General features: G+C 34.7%; 1 protein-coding gene across 1 annotated transcript in view; it reads right to left on the bottom strand.

Moving 5' to 3' along the window:
* The window catches only part of LOC108554849 (protein rhomboid-like), a 317454-nt gene that overhangs the window by 234041 nt on the left and 62912 nt on the right, over positions 1-20501 (bottom strand). Inside the window, 1 exon segment of the mRNA XM_017910257.1 lies at positions 2899-3016. Coding sequence (XP_017765746.1) covers positions 2899-3016 — 118 coding nt within the window.

Below are 20501 nucleotides of genomic sequence, written 5' to 3'. Positions count from 1 at the left end.
GATATATCAAATTAAAATGTGTTTCTGTGTACGAATAGGAAACGAATGTTACGTACAAAGAAACCTCAACATTTTTTTGGATCCAGGTAGAGTAGCAAATGCACAATGAGTACAAAAAAAATATTCTAATACAGATAGAATTTATTTATTCATTTTCATTTTTCCACCATAAATACTACACCGTATATTAATTATACACAGACATAGTATAAGTACACTACATAGTAATTTATAATACACAGACTAAAATCAATAGGAATTAAAAGAACACTTTTGTCATCGAACATATGTATTCGAAAAATAAAATATTCGCGAGAAAAGAAAAAAGAAAATAGAAAACGCTAAAATGGTGTGAAATATTAAATATAGAAAATAAGAACCTCAGTTTGCACATATTTAAAAACCTACATATAAGAAAAAGAATGGAAAAATTTGAAAAATACTAAATACAGGTAACAGTATTATTAATACAGAAGAATATTAATATAAATAAAATTATACGTCACCTCGAATATTTTTATCGTCGACTGTAATTCGTCGAGCGATAAAAATTGATGGAAAATGTAGAAAAGTGGAAACAACGCTAAACATCGAAACTTCTAATTTTTCTTCCTTTCCCTGTTATATACAATTTAACCGCGTTTCACGCTGTATCTATTACATAGAGTATAATGGAAAACGATACGAATGTGCAGGTATATCGCTAAATAATTCAGCGAGTTAAGAATTTTTCAACGGAATATTCGAAACGTTACGATATTACTGCTCGCGAGTCGAAATTATCGACGTCGATTATTTCGTTTCCAATTAAACGGTGATGCTTGCGGATGTAAATCGTTGCAAAATACTCTCGTTAAAAATTCATTGGAATACCTGTATCAAGAGCATTTATCTAAAATTGGTCGACGCGATCGGAGAAATGGACGGGAGCGGCGATTTATTATTTATTTTCGCCGGTCGCGATATAGCGCAGTGAAATTCTTCGCATACGAATTGCCTCTGTTAAAAAATTGGTCGATCACGCATCGCGCCCACGCGTCAAAAGAACCTGACTACGCTTCGCCTATTATCATACAAACGAGATATTCTTGCCACAAAGGGTAATTACAACGGTTAATAATTTTTGCGAAAATAAAAAGCAGTAAAAAGGCTCGAGGAGTGAGATGCACTTTGGCTTCTGGTTAATAAGAAATTTATCGGTTATCGACTTGGAAGATTTCCTTTTTATCATAATTCGTTTCAATTTCCGAAAACTAAGTTTTATCAAAAAACTTGTTCCGACGGTGATTTAAATTGTTTGAAACATTAATACGTAAACGTAGTATACGAACTATATAAAACTATAAAGAATATTCGAAAGGTTATTTTGTTCTTTAAAAATTGATTACGTCGTGATTATGATTTGCAAATTATAATTTGTAACAATGTATTTCTGCAAATGACACACTGAATAAGACAATGACGATAATGTGAAACATACTGAACAGATTTTCAGATTATTTTAATCATAAACTAGCTTTTATACGTTAAAGTTGCCAGAAAATCGATGCAATAATTTGCCACGACTTGTTGCCTTTGTAAAGAATAGTAACTTCTATTGATTTCGTGCTTAAATTAAATAAACGAAGCCTCGAGTTCATATACTTTTCCTCTTTGCAACGTAACAATCGAAATATAATTTGCTAGTTATTCCAGTGAATAAACGACGAATTTGCAAGTGTAAAAATAAGGGAGGCGTGTCGTTCGTATGCGGCAAGAGAGAAATTATAATAGGAATAATTGAAAATAATAAACAAGTAGAGAGTTCATTACTGACTACTTAAAACGAGAAATCGGGAGGGCGGAAATAAAATTTTCGGTGGTATGTTTACAACGGTACAAAATTACGAGATCATTAATTCCAGACGAGTAGACCGCAAAACCGACATTTCCAGCAAATAAGTTTACTAAATAAATATTTCTGCATGTTAATGCACCGCGAGTACTTGAACGCGTTCACCTTTTGTACGCCCGTTGCCTTTATTGTCTCTCCGTATTGGAAATCGGGAGAATTCAAAGGCATTTATCAAAGGAGCAGCGTTTAAATGGAATTTCATTCGTTCGACTGGCCAGGCTTTTTGCCGGCCGAAAATAAAGAAGCTCGTATCATTTACGAGACTGTTTAATATCGCGCGATGTAAATAATGCAGTTATCGGGGCTGCAACGTAGCCCGGCGCGAATAACAATCCCCCCGCCGCTGCAATTTAAAACGAAGTCAGAAAACATGCTTCGGCGTAACGTGTGTTATTTCAATTTTATACCAACTTTTACGGCATTTTACACTTTCACCCATAAACTCTCCCCTGTTCTCGCTGGCCCGGAACTTGGCCGCATAATGTAAACCAAAATTAACGGTCTTGCTTTACACGCAACGTGCACCCTTTCTCCCTACCACCCCCAGCAGCCCCAGCAGTGGCCGCTGCCGCTGGCGAGCACGAGTGAAAACAAATTCACACGGGGAAATTTAATAACGCGACTAAAGCGATAACGCGCGGAGAGGAAAAAGGCACGGGACCCCTTTTCAGCCTGGCGAAAAAAAGACGAGCCATCGTTGTCGCGATATTAATCGCGGAACGGTATAAAAGTAACGACACGCTGTTCGAACGGCGGGACAGGGACGACAGACGTTGGCTGGAGAGAGACACGCGTGTCAAAGGTATTTTTAATAAATAACGGAGCACGTGGTTCCAGGAACTCTGTCCCGCTCGTGCTCGTCGCCTCGCACATTCTCACTGTGTAATTTTCGTGAAAAATTCGTTAACCATGCATCACGCGGCCTGATCAAGGCCCGCGAGCTTCGAGTCGTAGAGCGAGTACCGGTGTTACGTATGCGTATCGATATTAGGAATGCTACTGACCTCCACGAGAGTGATGAGGATGATAAAGAGAGGCGGCGGGCAACACGTGTAATGGTCGGCGTGGTATTTCCGGTCCCTTTCCTCCGTAAGGAATTCATCGCCGATCATGCGGACCATCCTGTAATAAAGGAAATCGGTTTTATCGACTGTCCTCGAACGATAGCTACGCCAACTTACATTTAAACGCTAACCATAAGTCGGATAACGCACTTGCTGGCAGCAGTTAAACCGAGTAATCATTCACGAATTTTTATATACTCTTCGATTTCGCCAATCATACATGATCGCATAGTAAACTTAAATAAAAGTTTCCTTTCGAACATCTTGTACTTACTATATACTATAGTACGTGGCAGAATAAAAGCGCGCTCTATAATTTTCATGGATGTAATATTATAAATCAAATTTGATTTTACAGAGGAAGGTTAGTATTATTCGAAAAAGTTGATAAAGATATTGGAAAAAATTACTAGCCTCGAAATATTTTCGGAAAAATAGCAGAAATCGATATTTTTCATTTATTTATTTCGCAAACTTAACACGTGAAAATATGTAGAAAAACATGTAAACATGTAATTCTTCTATATTTTAGAACCGGATATATTATAAGAGTGCACGTCTAACATATGCATACATTGCATTAACCCTTTGCACTTGACGACTTTTTTGTCTCAGAAAAATAATAATTCGAAGACTTTCTGTCAAAGAGTCGACGATATTTTTAAAATGGTAAATGAGAAATCGTATGCAAACTAAGACGTAGAATTATTTTTCTTCGACATGCGACACATCGTTAGATAATTTTAAATTTGATATATTAATTAACGTCGATCTTTAGAATCTGATTAAATCGTGACTGAGAGTCACCTCTCGAGTGCAAAGGGTTAATTCCAAAAAGCACCGAAATCTACGAAGTGTGCTATTATTTCGTCATGTACCGTATATTTGCAGTTATTTATATTTATGTTTTCTTAATATAGATATTATATATTATTGGTATAGTTAACACTGGTTATAGTTATTTATATCATATAGAAATAAAGAGTGTATGTAACCTTCGCTTAGCCTCCTCCACTTAACCTCACTTTTCTATAACAAAATTTTTTTCATTTCTATTCTTTCTCTCAAACCTTTGAATTATGGACTCGCGAGGAGAGATTCATGAGTGAAACGTGTCTGAAATTTACTTTTTAAATACTAATCCACCTTTTTTAAAATATTTCTATTACGTTACGTTATGCGTATAACGAATGCTTTAAATAATTTATAATCCTCTGGGACCGTTATATACATAGATTTATGGAAAAATCAGAAATAAAGCTGCTTTTATCATTCATTCCGCATTATAGTTAATAAAAAGAGGAGAAAAATCATATTCCGAAAATAATAGATCACACATATTGGTATGTAATATTGATTCAATAAATCGATAAATTTTCTACCAGCGATACGATATTTCAGCGAGAAGAATATATTAACGTTCAACACGATAAACTCTTCTACCAATATCGGCTTGAATATCGTGTTCGATTGCATTTAAAATTTTTAACAGGTATAAAAGAAACAAAGAAACATCACGGTAAATATTCATAATCGCGAGTTTGAAAAAATTCCTGACAATTTAAATATCAAAAATGATAATATTAGATGATATATTTCATTCGCGTATTGTAACTACAGGTTTGTAAGAAATACGTTAATGAGTCGTGTTCAATAACTTTTCACGTTACTTTCATAGTTAATTGACTATGTTTTTATAAAAACGTAAAGAATTAGTAATCAATCAGTTTGCGCGCAGTCTTCAAAGGCTCGCATAATTGACGCGTGTCGTTTAAAATTCCACACATAGCGAAGTACATAACATGAAATTATAAAGTAATAATGATTGCTCAGTTATAGGAAAGGATATTTATCGTGACAAAGTATGTAAATGAAATATCTTTCCGGTTGCCTTACCATACTGTAAACTAAAATTCATATATGATTGCATTATAATTTCTTGAAAAAATACAGAGACAACGCTGAAATTAATGAAAAATCATTATCGAAATTTCTGCTAAAATTAAAAATATTAAAATATTTAGGGGGGAAAAAAGAAAGATGACCAAAACAGAATAATTATATTCAAGTTTTAATTTCAGTAGAATCACATATCAGAGATAAGAGATAATATGCTACAGATGAAAAATACACGTATCTTTTTCTCAAAGCAAGAAAATCTTGATTTCAATAGAAGAAAAAGAAATTAAATATTAATATAAAATTCGAAAAAAAAATAAAAAATGCAGAAATAAATCAAAAGGAGCATAAGAAGCGTCGGAAACTTTCAGGTTGAGATTTACTCCTGCACGAGAATTGCAGCATTTGCTAATGAAACGACGGATCTGTCGGCGCGAAATTACGAAAATTATCGGAATCGTTAAGGATGGAAGGATTTTTCTGCGAGACAGTTGGGCATTTGAAAATTAATCCGTCGGTAGCCCGGGGATACTCTGAAACTAATCGTCGGCCTGCAGCAATTTTCGCGCGATGGAATAGTTGTGAACCCTCGTTAACCGTCGCCAGGGGTAGCGAAATAACGAGAAATTAATTTTACCGATTCGAGTTCGCCACGAAGAAAACGAAAAACACCTTTGCGCAATTACGACTGATTTCTGACGTCTAGGGTTCCTCATTATCTTCATCCGTCGATATCTGACAGTCGTTCAAACTCTCGTGCACGCCTCGTGTTACGCAGAAATTCCCATGGTTCTTGATAATAAGTAGACGGTTGATTAATTGCACGCCATTGATATATCACGGTGCATTTGACTGTATTATTTAAATTACTATGCTATAAATTTCCATTTAGCCGTCTTCTGTATTTTTATAATACTTAGCACGTAGTAAGTCGTGTGTACCAAATTGGATTTACACCTCAAGTGATTTTTATCAATGATAGACAAATTACAAAAGAGCAATTATGTATCGTTATCCCTTTTGTTACGATGTTTAATATTATGTTTACCCCACATTTTCTCATTTTAACCCTTTGCACTCGACGACTTTTTCGTTATAGGAAAATAGTAATTCAAAGACATTCTATCATAAAATCGACGATATTTTTAAAATGGTAAATGAGAAATCATATGCAAATTAAGACATAGAATTATTTTTCTTCGATATTCCACACATCGTTAGCTAATTTTAAATTTCATATATATTAATTAACGTCGATCTTTAGAATCTGATTAAATGGTGACTGAAAGTCACCTCTCGAGTGCAAAGGGTTAATATCTACTGCGATAAATATAATAACAAATTTTCAGCCCAGAAAAGAATCAAGAGTATCATTTAGTTCTGAGAATTTCTATTCGCAAATTTTCGAACAACATTCTCGGTGTATCGGATCATGAAAATATTTATAAAAGAAATAATCAATCTTTCTCGAAATATCTGTATATAGATATAAATGTCTGTGTTCTCCTTTAAGAGGTACAGTTATCGCCAGAAGTGATTCATAGTAGTCTCTTTGAAAAGCGATACATCGGCGGAGACTACTTCCTATTTCTCGAAGCAGTGACGGAAGTCTTCATCGTTGCTAGCGTTCGCTCGGTTGGTCACAGCCTTTCGAACGTTTTCAATCGTACGAAAACTCGGATCTTTCGGACGACTTTTAATTTCGGAGACTGGGAAGAAATCAGAGAGACTAAGAGAAATAAGAAAATTGAAAATCCCGTTGCAGTTTCCTCTGCGGCCAAGGATTCGTTAATAGATAGTCCAATGCGAGTGGATGCGTAATCGCGAATAAGTGACGCACTTAACGCACTTGTCCAAGATATTTATCATTTATCCGGTAACTGGGTTGTGTAAATAAGACTGATTATGTATACAACCTGTATACTTTAACGCTAAAATTATCGACGTGCAGTATGTACCTAAATATAGTATATATAATTAATATTAATTATTGTGATATAACGAAAATAAATAAGTATATAGTATACTACGAAATACGTATATTAACTAAGCTCTTGATCAATATCAATTATTAAATAGAAATTAAAACGAATTTGCAAGTTGCGAAATTAACCTCTTAAGCACGATTGAATTTTGCGCTGGACTGTTTCTCTGTAAAGCAGAGTTTAACGCGAATCACGCGTAAACGATGTTAGGCGAAAAATTGACAAAAGAATTTTTTTTAAATAATAAAACAGGTTTATTTAATTAAGATATCACACTAGATTCTTCTCAACTCTACACGCAATCTTCTATTCTCGACTACACACCATCTATCTGCCTCGTGCCCTTGCATCCCTGTTTAAAGCCAGATTTATCTCATTCTATACACACGCTTTCTCTCTCAATCATTCTACAGACATTCCGACAAAAGGATTTGCCGCTATCATTTGTTCTTTCCGCGCCAAACACCCGAGTCGAACCCGATCTTATATACCCCGTTGTTATCACCTGACGTTAATGTGGGGTGATCCTTATCCACTCATTACAAACGATACAGCTCTGCAATGTGTGAAGGAAAATGCTGTTCTAAAAAATTATAAGGATACGGATGGCATATGCATGTTAAAAAGAACATTTGGTATATTTATTTAAATGAAGAGCAGCAATTCATACCTGACACTGGCGTATCAAAAACGAAGATTGTATATTCTGTCTATAAATTGTTAACACTATTGTAAAACGTTGTGAAGGCAAAAAAAATGTGAAACAAAAAATATGAAAACGATCATTTAACCCATTCGAGACCGATTGATTTCCGAGGTTATAAGACCGGGTGCAATAATAATAATGAGCATTTATCAGTTATTCTGAGTAAAGTAGTCGTCGAGATAAGACTTTTTTTGAATTAATAGTATCTGCGAAGTATAGAAAATCAAAATTTGGTATTGGTTTTGTTGCGTACCAAAAAAAACGAAACATTTTGTTTGGATTTTCGATCAGTGTACTATTTCCTAAAAATGTATTAACAAATTATATTTTCTTCTTCATTACTGAGTTACATTACTTTATTACCTTTAGACATTTTTCTAAAAATTTATTTCTCGTTTATATTATTTTCTTCGTTATTCGACTTATTTTTTTGACTCTTTACTATTTCTTAAAAATTTTCTTTGCATTATATTTTGTTCTTCATTATCGAAAGCAAAGTAACGATTTTATATTATCTAACTATTTTTGAAATAAATGTTTATCAATTTTAACGATGTATTTTTATTTTACCTTACATTGCACACATGGTGTTCAATCCGCTCCTCGCAATAAAAATTTTCTGAGGAGCGAGCTGCACACACGGTATGCAATCATCTTATTTATGCGAATTCACTTACGAATTGGGTTATTTCCATAGTACATCAGTTTTTTTTATTAAAAATAAACAATATAAAGAAAAAAAGAATTTCGCTCCTGGGAACTGTGTTCGAAAAAAATCGCCGCCTCGAATGGGTTAATTCAAATGGTGAGCGAGTGAGCCACTATAGTGGCGCGTCGTCCAGAAAGATGACATCCGCGAAAGCCACTATAGTGGTGCATCGTGCCTAAGAGGTTAATGAAAGAAAAGTATCTCAAGTGTGTAGTCATTAGACTTTTAATTTGGTACGCTTAAAAATCAAAATATTTACGAATCAAATTCGATTTGATATTTAGTATCGTTCTATATCATGATTGTCATTCATAAAAATTAAAAAAACGTTAAACCAATAGTACAGGGGTTCGAATATTTCTATATCAAAGCCAAAAATTAAGACAGACTAAATTCGTAGTATTTTGATTCCTACGCAAGATAAATTTCTATACGTTACCTATACGAATACTTTCGCGAATATTTAAATTTTACTTTAATTCGTTTGTTTGTACATTTTCATTATATTATGATATTTATATTATGAATTATTATTTCTTCATAAATTTTCTTTTGTAATGTTCAGAGTTTCCTCCATTATTTATTTAAAGGAGTATTTGACAAATTATTGTAACAACAGAGATCAATAACACGTGTAAGGTCATTTCTAAGATGCATATTTTTATTAATGAGGATTTTGAAATTTTTATTCTAAAAAAACATCAATCGTTTAAAGTAAAGGATACATTCAATTACATTACTATTTCAATGAAATTCAATATTAATTTTTCCCAAAATAATTGTATCCAAATATGTATCATCCAATCGTTGAAATAACAGAAATTCCTGTACCGATCATTTTAATTGATATGATAAATATATTATTAATAAGATTCATTGTACAGTGTGATTTTACAGTGAAGTCACTTAATAAATAGCGCAATAATGCTCATATTCACATTCTCAATTTTGTTTGGTACTTACACGACGGTGTGTGGACATAGTCGATATCGGCTTTCAATGTCACGGTAAAGATATATCGACAGTCACGTATACGAACACAGAGTTATCACACCAGCCTCTGAGTACATTGACGAGGAAATTACAATGTGCTACTTAAAACTGAAATAAATTTTTAAAAAATATGAACCAAACCAAATAACCAAAATATTTTTAACCAAAAATATCAAATTTTGTATACCAGAGTAATATGACTGATTTCATACATTTTTACGAGAATTTATTATTTATTGCAATTTATTAGAACTTTTCCAGTATGAACAATAACTTTGTCTTGAATTTCTACCATATTTAGTAAATTCTCGAAACCTGTCCCTCGTGGAATTCTTATTTTCTTATCACTATATCGGTTTTTGGAAATAGACAGTATCAAATCTGAAAAGATAAAACTTTGGAACTCGCACGCTGTTAAAATAGCATTAAGTTTTATTTCAAATGAAATTTGAAAATAAATTAAATTAAAGTCTTATAGATTGAATTAAGTACTGAATTAAATATTAAATAAAATTAAAGTATTAATTAACATAGTACTAAGATACTTGTCTCTACCTACAGCATTGCATTCACAGAAAGTTGTTTAAATAGAAAATGGGAGAAAACTGACTCCGAATTGAACGATTAGGAGTGAATTTTCCGTAGTAAAGAAGTTTGTCGAGAAAAATTGTGTTGGAGCTTTTGGAGTATTGATTAGTGGAGGATGTCAGAAGTTATTTTCGAAATGGCATGAATAACGAGAATGGAACGAAGAATGAAAATTCGAATAGCGGAAGATACGGATGCCGATCGGTCATTTATTTCCCATCAACATAATAGAAGCGATTAATGCAAACATTTCGTATTCATTCGTAGTCCTGAGACGATCGCACAATCGTAAGTTTGTGTCATGGTGGATTAAATCGTCGATCAAGTGGTATTTCATAAACGTTCTCTATATTTCCTGCCTTGGCACCGAGAATCGGCGTTTCCTGTGGATTTCTTCGCAATTAATTTGATTGGATATCGGAAACAGAGAACGTATATAGGCGTTATAAGAAATATGCTAATATTTGTATCCTTAGATAATCCAGAAACGTTTGTTTATTTAATATATTTTCTTTCACACGGTAACGTATTTATATATTTGAATAAAAGAGTCGTTTTCAATCAATGCGTCGAAGAATTTTTATGTACGCCGTGAGAACCCTTGGGACGCATAGTAACTGACTATTTAGTCTGGAGTATTATAGTAATACTGATCTCTTTCTTTATTTATCGCTAAATAAAAAATTAACGACGTTCACTATTATGCAAGCACGAGGATGTTTGAATAACTCACTTTGGGCAGTATTAATCCTTTCGATACTAATGATGACTATAGTCATCTATCACTTGACGCTTGTGACGTACCAACGATGACTATAATTAACCGTTTGAGTCCCAGAGGGTTTTGAAAAAACACTGTCGACGAATCCCAAGCAGCGCGATCGCGCTGCCTTCAAGTGGGCACGTTAAGACCCAAACAGCGCGATAGCGCCTCTTCTATTTTATGTCCACAAATCCCAAACGGCGCGATAGCGCTTCGTTTATATTACGGCGATGAATGGTCAAGTGGCGCAATAGCATTTCGACTTGGACAATCGGTGACCCACCGTCAGCTGTCGAGAACGCTCGAAACGTACTAGGTCTTCTAGACGTGAAATCTGAACAGCGCGATCGCGCTGCTTGGGACACAAATGGTTAACCAACGTGTAACACTCGCGAAACTAACGGTGATTTTAGTTAATCGTTCAAATTTCTCATTTATTTGCAAATTTGGTAGAGTGCGCCGCTTTTGGATTACCTGTACTCTGGTAAAAAGGCTAAATATAACAAATATTTATTATAAAAATATATAGCGAAAAATGTTTTAATGCTTTTTCAGATTCCGATCGTTTCGCTTACCGTCTGTATTGTTTCTAAGTAAAAAAAGAAAGCTCATATATAACAATATCGGGACAATTATATGATATACATGTGTGCTCACATATGTCTTGGTACTTATGAAAGTGATTTAAATCACATGCATTTTGTTTCTCTATATTACAAGTTCCATGTGTTTACGAAAGAACCATAAATTCAAAATATGTCACTCAAATTCATTTTTTGTTTGTTTAGATTTTTTACTTTGACCCCTTTCATAATTACCAACACACATATGTTTAATGATTAGTTCATACGTACTGCGAGATGAAAATATAGTAATAAAGTATAAATTATGGTAATAAAATACAGGAAACGTAGCCTAATTTTTTTTTTGACATTTTATATTTAATACTTGCAGAAATAAGAAAACGAAAAAATTAATTTCTCACGATTATTCTTATTTTGTCGGCACTCCATTCCCACGTAGCATCGTTTAAGTAACGAGGATGTATAATTCATATTAATTTACAACGGTGTCATTTACATTTCGTTAAACTGATATATTTTGGTGGTTAAGAATAATAGTTATTTTATTCTTACGAATGAATAATTACAACCGAATAAAATTAGCAAATGTTTCAAATGATATTATACAATATAGGTATCTAAAAATATCTAAAAATAGTCAAATGATACCTACCGATTATATATAACAAATTTTAATTCGGTAATTTCATTTATTTTAATTCGAGCATATATAAATATCATTATTCGAAATATAAGTGATACAAACATAACGAATCATTACCAAAAAAAAAGAATGTCACGTACGAAATAAATTATTATATGTAAAATATCCATAATTCACGCGACGAAGGAACTTATCCTTTCCAGTTAATAGATTCTGACTGCCCCGTGGTTGTCACTGCAAATCAGCATTAAAACTTTCAATGGCGCTGTGGTGGCCATAGCTGACCGCTATTAAATTTAATAAAAGCGAGTGAACTTCGCAAACAATAACGTTTATTAATGCAATTAATATTAGAATAGGAATTTAACTTTTTACGTGTCCTATATTTAACTGTTGCGTAATACGATATGGCAAATTCTCACATAGATTTACTCATTTTTAATAGGAAGTAATATCCCATTTTCGTTTATTTTATATACGACATGATCAAGTAATTTATAACAGAAAAGGAATTTTTCGATCCGATTCCTTTGAAGTACAATACTTATCGTTCAATTACATTATATATTTTATCACGATATGGTTTTAGTTTAGGAAATTTTATTTTAATATTTCACAAAAAATCAGCAAAATACGTTTGTCATTCAACGTGATAATATTTTAAAGCCACTTTTTTCTATTTATCTAATTTAGTACAAGCTGATATTTCTCACTTTCATAAATCTTTTTCATTACATCAATGCAACTTTCCTTTTCAAAATAAATATCTGTGTTCTTATTCTGCTCATAAACGCGAAACTACTCTGTTGCAAAAATGTAAATTTACATATCTTGTTCCTTTATTTATCGAACATTGAGCCCTTTTTGAGTGTTTCTTGTTCAGAATATACGATATATAATTTGGTAAATTATATGTGTGCCATGTGTTAGCACTTTATAGTTAAACGAAATTGTGACAAAAGAAACTATGGTATCACGAAATTGAGTAAAACGTTATTCTACATATATTCTACATTCAGATTTCAGCGATACGTACATTTTTATGAAACAGGAATAAAATCTGAAATCGCATTATTTGAGGTGTTAAATTTTGTATATGAGTACATGTTACAACTGTACACAGTTTTTCTTAAATAGTAACAAATTTTTATTTGATTTGTAATTTTCTTTTTTACTCGAAATTAATTTTCATTCACAAAGCAGTCATGTTCCTAAAAATTAACTTTTCTGAACAATGGCTAACAAAATTTGTTAACATGTTTCAAGAAAGTAATTGATTTACATGGAATGAAGACACAAAGTTGGACATTGCAAACCACTACGATGTGTTATATATACATTGCCTGTATAATATACACCTATATCATCTTTTTCCCTTTTTACTATTATTATTGAAAACGATTTTAATTACTTTTGAAATAAGCTAATCGGCTATTAAAGATTGCCGATTTTTGTGTTAAAATCTTTAGATCTCACAGTAGTACTATAATGAAAATAAATAGATGCGTATAACCATGCTTCTATCCAAATAAATGTCAACGTTAATTTTGCCAAAAAAAATATTCGAAATGAATATGGCAACTGAATTATCTGCATACCCTTTCCATAAGATTAATCTACTAGCGCGATTTCGCGAACACTCCGTATGTCGTTAAACGTTTTGTCGGACAATTCTTCGATTACGAGGAATATTCCTCCAAACGATATCGAGGGACGTCGGAAAAGCTGGATATCGAGGGGAATTCATCGGCCACGGAATAATAGAAATAACGTTTAAAACGGACCGTTAAGAGTGGAAGAAGAGTGTTTAAAAGCGAGCGAGAAGAGCGAGAAGAGGGACATAAAGCGAAGCAGCGACAGCGTAGGCAGGCATGGAATGCATAGAGACTTCGTGTTCTTGATAGTAATCTTCTCTACCGTGGAATAATTACGAAGAAATATTGGTCCGTAACTCAGCGCGGTATCCATAACACCTAGCACGTTTATGGTATCGGAGATAAACTATCTCCTTCTCGTTTCCATTGACTCGGGGCGAGGGTAGAAGCCGGTCGAACGAGGGTGGACGAGGAAAGAGCAATTAGAGGAGAAGCTAGCTGGATAGAGGGATATGGAGCATCGAGGCGAGGAAGAGAGGACGCGAAAAGAGAGAGAAAGGGAGAGGAAGAAACGGGAAGGTAAGAATGAACGGGAAAGATGAAAGAAACACGGTAAGGAAAAAGTAGAGCAGGAGGAATAAAACAGCCGGTAGAGAGAGGAGGCTGGAGGACACAGATATTAAAGAAACGAGAAGCAAGACTAATTACGGAATAATACAGAGATCAAGAAAGCGATGGAAAAAGTTGCGGGCGGGGTGGTCCAGGACAAAAAGAGGACCGAAGTGGGTCAAAAAGTGATACTAATGGGAGAAGGAAATTACAAAACGAAGAGAGGAGGAAAAGAACCGGAGGATATATTTTCAAGCACGCTTTCGTGCCACAGGATACGTGTTTGTCGTACGAGCTTCGCGGTCGTTACAGGAAGCTGCTTTCTTTTACAGGATTCCCCGCTCGAAATTACGGGCGACGCAATCGTTATCAACGTCCTCGCGAAATTTCGTTTCGTTACTCGGTGTTACGAATTACTCTGCGACCATTGAAACACGTATAAAACTTGAAAATCGAAATAATCTGTAAGACGTTATTGAACGCTAAACTCACCGACAATTTAGTACCCATTTCCACTAAACTGTCGAGTAAACTGGTCGAGTGATCGGTCCATAAACGAAAACCGTATTTTATACAATTGGATACAGACAATGTGAGAATGGTGAGCGTGGCGTGTTTAGGGTATAAGGTCACCGCCTGTGACAATACCTTTTGCGCGAGTGTTATCTGGAGTGCGGAAGGACGAGTGACCGCGTACAAGGATGGTACGAACGGGATATTTATGGCAGTATCGAGTACAAGTGAAGAGTGAAAGCCTAGGAATGCGTCTGAGTGTTTAGGATACGTGACCCACCGAGGACAAGGCCGTGAGGAGTGCGTGAGAAAAAGAATATGACTCTCAGTCGCCATTTAATCAGATTCTGAAGATCGTTGTTAATTAATATCTCGAATTTAAAATTGCCCTACAACGCGTGGAATATTATAATTAATCTGCACTTCTTATTTACCGTTTTAAAAATATCGTCGACCTTAGGAAAGAAAATCTTCAAATTATTATGTTTCTGTAACGAAAATATCGCCGAGTGCAAAGGGTTAAATAAGGGTGCAAGGATGTGAAACGGGACAGTTCTTTGACAGTGAATGTGAAAGTCGTAAGCTTAGAGTAAGTTAGTTCGCAATAAATTATGTTTATTATTTACCACCGTCGTTTTCCTGGCACCAAACGATCCTACAATAATAACCACCTCATCGCGGTTAACACTTTGCCGGCCGATGTCACGCAGACGTGACTTCGGTTCAGCGCGACACAATGCTTCCACTATGCTTCTGTTTTAACTCTCCCGATCCTCTTTTCTTGACATTCTTTAAGCAGATACTTGTTCCGTTAGTCTCAAATATTAGTGCCGTTTTAAATAATAAGGATAGCGTAAATATAACCATTTTCGGTTCAGCGCGACACAATGCTTCCACTATGCTTCTGTTTTAACTCTCCCGATCCTCTTTTCTCGACATTCTTTAAGCAGATACTTGTTCCGTTAGTCTCAAATATTAGTGTCGTTTTAAATAATAAGGATAGCGTAAATATGACCATCAGCAACTAGTAGAACCCGCGCGAAATTCACCGGCGGCGAGAAGTGAGCGGCTGGTAAAGTGTTAATAACAAATAGACGAAATAATTAATCTTTGGATGAAAATCGCTGATAACCAAGTAATCGCTATTCATGATACAGTAGTCCGTGTTCCATTGTATTCCTCTGTTTTATTAATTTCTTGTTCTTGTTTATAATCTCCTTGATACATGCTTCACTTATTGTATTTCCCTTCGCAATAAATTCTCTATTCGTGCTTATCACTGCGCAATTTCAATAAGCATCGGTAACCTCTAAAATAACAGGAATGAATGAGAAACGTTTTCATTGATATTCGAAAGAAGAGCGGAAAATGAAAAATAAGCGAAACTCGAATAATTTTGTACATTTGAAAAGCAATGAGATACCTCACTTTTGCTCCACGCATTTTATACAGATTATGGGTTTTGCCATTGCAATTTTTCCATAAACGTATCTCTTGCAGTTGAAACGGATTTTGATGGCTTTATTATGATGATGGCTCCTACAACATCTTTTTACGTACTATAAAAGGACATAAATTTGTCAACCGATCGAAGGACCGGACGTGGTGGATAAAGCGGAAGAATCATCTGAATCTCAGAGGAGAATAAGATGGGAGGTAGATATCGAAAAATTGATCGTACGTATGTTAGAAGAAAATTCGCCAAGTCAAGTAACCGAAAACGATAAGTTACCTGCAACATTTTTAACGAAGAGTTTCAAAGCAGTCATTTCTTTCGACAATTTTAACATTAACAATTTCAACATTCTCAACATTCCATAAATTTCTTTGCCGTTTTGTTTAATTAGCACGTCGATACTTTTTCAGTGGAATGTATAATATAGTTAGAACGTATCGTTAGCGTTATCGCACTATCGGTATTAAATTAATCGAATGCCTTTTATGTAATCTTTTCAGTATCGTTGCTATAAATTGTTAAATCATTCGGTGATTTTCTAATCCGGTTTTATATTTTCCTAAATAGGATTCCATTTCTTCGTTAACCGTCGCAATTTCTATATTTTTTCCACGTATTATTGGACTATCTTATAATTGAACTTTGGTGATTAGAATCCTCTTTAATTCGGAAACCTGTACAAATTTTGGTCGTTCCATATTTTTAGATAAAATTATTCTTGCTCTCGTAAGATTTTAGAAAGTAATCATTCGATACCTTGTGACGAAGATTAAACGCAAAATGACACAAACTGTACATTTATTTATCATATAACGTAATTTATATTACGATCCTGTATATTAAATTTTCGATTTTTAAATCTCCTTTACTCAAAAATCTAGATTAATCGAAACCACTATAACTCAAAGACTTTACTCTTCTTTTTAAAGTTCGAGTTATCGAGATTCGACTCTACAGATTATGCCTTACTACTTCTGCTTTCTCAACGTGCAAACGTGGCTATTAGTTAACGTTTCCTGTAACTCCGTGTTAATTTTATATAACAGTGATTGAGTTTCGAAATTTAATTGAGAGTGCCTACTTGTGAGCCAGTAAACCTTTTCATTTTTATATACTCTATATTCTTTGGAATGGGATATTTTCATATTTGTTTCCTGGCTAGGTGCATCCTAAGGTATTATATTGAGCGATAAATGAGCCATTCACTGCACAAATTGATTAACTCCATAAAACAAAAAGTGGAGAAATGCAATGAAATAATGTATATTGTTTTTTTAAAATTCCCTTTATAATTTAAATCGAAATAAATATCGTAGAATGCATAAATACAAATGTAACTTTCATCTAACGGTATATAAAATTTATAAGAAAAAATAGCCAAAAGGTAATCGTTAGTAATGTTACCATTTTTATGTTATTGGAAGAGTTAATCGATTTGGCAAGTGAAAAAAGTAATAAATTTAAATGTTACTAAATTTTACTTAAATTCTGATAAGACGGGACTAAAAAATTCACCGTTATCATTTATGGCTTGCTGGTGCATTCGAGTTGCATTATTGCAACGATTTACGTTAGAGTACGGAGTTGATCAAAGTGACCTCTGAAATAAATAATTTATTATTCAGTGGCCAACAAATTTTTGTCGTTTAATGGTGTTAATCTTAATTATCAGGGAAAGTTATTATAAATATAAAAAGTTACGACTGTACCAAGTGCTTTGACACTTGAATTTAAGATTTTTCAAAAAGTGGAGTTAATCGATTTGTGAAGCGAATAACTCAAATAGCGTGGAATTTTTGCAATAGACAGTATCCCATTTTTTCTTTTCAGTAGAATGTTTTATTTTATAAAACTTTTATCCATCCAAATATAATAATTTCCATTTTAAATCAAAAATACCTATGTTATATCCTGATCGAACCAATGCTTACTTAACTACCTCTCTTTGCGGTATGTATGTATTTGTCGATTAAAGTTATCGGTGATAACGCGCATGTTACACGATTAAATATTTCTTCGTCGACTTTTTATTTTGCATTTTTTTAAATAGTCTCGCGCTTGGAGAAGAGTTACATAAACTGCTTACGTAAAATAGAATAGAGAAGTCGCGTGGACTTACGTAAGTATCGGTAAATTTGAAATTAGAGCAAAGGATTCTAAATGCACACGGTTAATAAGGAAAACACACACAACGGCGGTTAACCGTCTGACGGAAAAACAAAACTGCGCGGGCGAGATGCGCGTTAGTGTTTTATGAACACCTAAGTGTTCGCGGAGTACGTGAATCGTGACACCGTTTATTTGTCGTAGTGCCTGCGAACCGCACTGTGCGGCCAGTTACCGGCTGTGTAGTTACTCGCGTAACAGGAGAACAAATATCTTTTTCTCGTTGTCGCGAATCCTTTCGTAAAGTAGCCAGCGTTTTCTTCTATGAAATACGCCGCACGCCACGATTCCCAGTGGTCGTTCTAAAAAATCTTATACCTCGAAAATGTTATTTCAGCGATTGCTTCGAACGAGTGGCAATAAGAATCAGAAAAATTTCGGTCCGTTCGTAAAAATTGACGAAAATGTATCGTCTTCGCAGTGCCTTTTGATAATGATTCGAACGAACTGAGACCGTTCCTCATCGTGCGTTTAATTTAATCTCACAGTTTTCTCTTACTATATTTGAAAATGAAAATTTGTCGAGTAAAGTTATACGTATTCGAGACCGAATCAGCGTTGGATAGTCAAATATGTCGGATTTATTTGTTAATAAAAATAAAATATATAGGTAAATGTAGCTTCAACGTAATATTAATTTCTTTGTAAGATCCCTATATAAGGAAATATACTTATTTGTCGTTATCGAATATATAGAAAACGATTAACCCTTTGCACTCGACGATTTTATCGTTACAGGAAGAAAGTAATTCGAAGACTTTCTGCCATAAAGTCGACGATAATTTTAAAACGATAAATAAGAAATCGTATAGAAATTAAGACGTAGAATTATTTTACTTTGATATTCCACGCATCGTTAGGTAATTGTAAATTTGATGTATTAATTAATATCCAACGTTGGAATTTGATTGAATGGTGACTGAGAGGCGCCTCTCGAGTGCAAAGGATTAATAGAATCTATCTTATTAATTAGAATTTATACATTATAAATGCGGTAATGGATAACAGGTTTTAACCCCTTGCACTCGACGATTTTTTGGCTAGAGGAGTAGAAAATCAAAGATTCTCTATTAGAAAACTGAGGAAACTTTTTTGAGCAGTAAATAAAGAATTGTATAATAATAGGATTGTAGAATTATTTGATTTCGATACTTCGCACACTGTTACATTACATTAAATTTGATATGTTAATTAATATCGATCTTCGAAATTTTATGAAATGGTGACTGAGGATCACCTCTCGAGTGCAAAGGGTTAATATATCGCGATGTAAATGTGCGTGAGGTCTGATGCTTCGATCTTCGAAATTTTATGAAATGGTGACTGAGGGTCACCTCTCGAGTGCAAAGGGTTAATATATCGCGATGTAAATGTGCGTGAGGTCTGATGTCAGAATGACCGTGTAATGAATGAACTGTGGTATGGTCGGCGCATTTTTATGCAACGTGCGATAGAAGAGAGAACAAATGAGGAAGTAGTGGGATAGGAGAGTTGCAAGCGAGAATTCATTGAGCGAAGACGTTGAGAGAGTGTAGAGAAAGAGAGATACCTCGTCGATAATTTTTATGCAATTCGCTAATATTGTTAATTAAACGTTTACTCCATTCTTACGTATTATCGTCTACTAACGATAAATCGTACAAGAACGATTAATTTATAAAAATATAATATCAAACGAAACTTCTCCAATAGCTGACTCGATGAGATTCCTTTTGTCCGAAGAATTATCCCGAAGCTTGCTTCCTCTGCAGTATAATCGGAATAAAATCAGGGACTAGGCTCTCGCTAGGATAAATACCTTTGCAGCACGGTCTCCGATCGATGGGAAGCAGCGACGGAGATAAAAATCGTCACCGGGTTTATCTGTGGATTCGATAAAAGGGAAGGTCGATCTATCCGGCAAGGTAGAAGGAGAAATAAGAAAAGCCTGGAAACTGTTAATCCTCGTAGCCGGAGTGTCCGGGAGGGAGCTGCAAGTAGCCGTGAAATGGAAAAGCAAAGCGGCTCTGTGAGAAATCAGCGAAAACGGAGACGGTGAGGAGCGACGCGAGATATGGTCGGCGCGGAGGGGAAAAAAAGGGTGATCTCGAATGCAGAGTGCCTCCGTGAGCGCACTGCCAGCTCCGTAGGCGCACACCTAATTGCCAGCGCGCCTCGAGACACCGTAGATCGCACGAGCGATTTCCAATTAGCGATGTGACTGATATACCTGGGTTCAAGGAAACGAGAAAGGGGTCGTCTACTCTGCTTCTCTCGCTTCCTCCATTCGCGAGAGCACAGGTGGCGTGCTTGACGTCCGCCACGCTTCTCTGCGACGCTCTCTCCGCAACAAGA

This window comes from Eufriesea mexicana, unplaced genomic scaffold (assembly GCF_001483705.2).
Source record: "Eufriesea mexicana isolate 0111107269 unplaced genomic scaffold, ASM148370v2 scaffold50, whole genome shotgun sequence".
Classification (NCBI taxonomy): domain Eukaryota; kingdom Metazoa; phylum Arthropoda; class Insecta; order Hymenoptera; family Apidae; genus Eufriesea; species Eufriesea mexicana.
The sequence above is the reverse complement of the archived record's forward strand: the minus strand, read 5'-3'. Positions and strand labels throughout refer to the sequence as shown.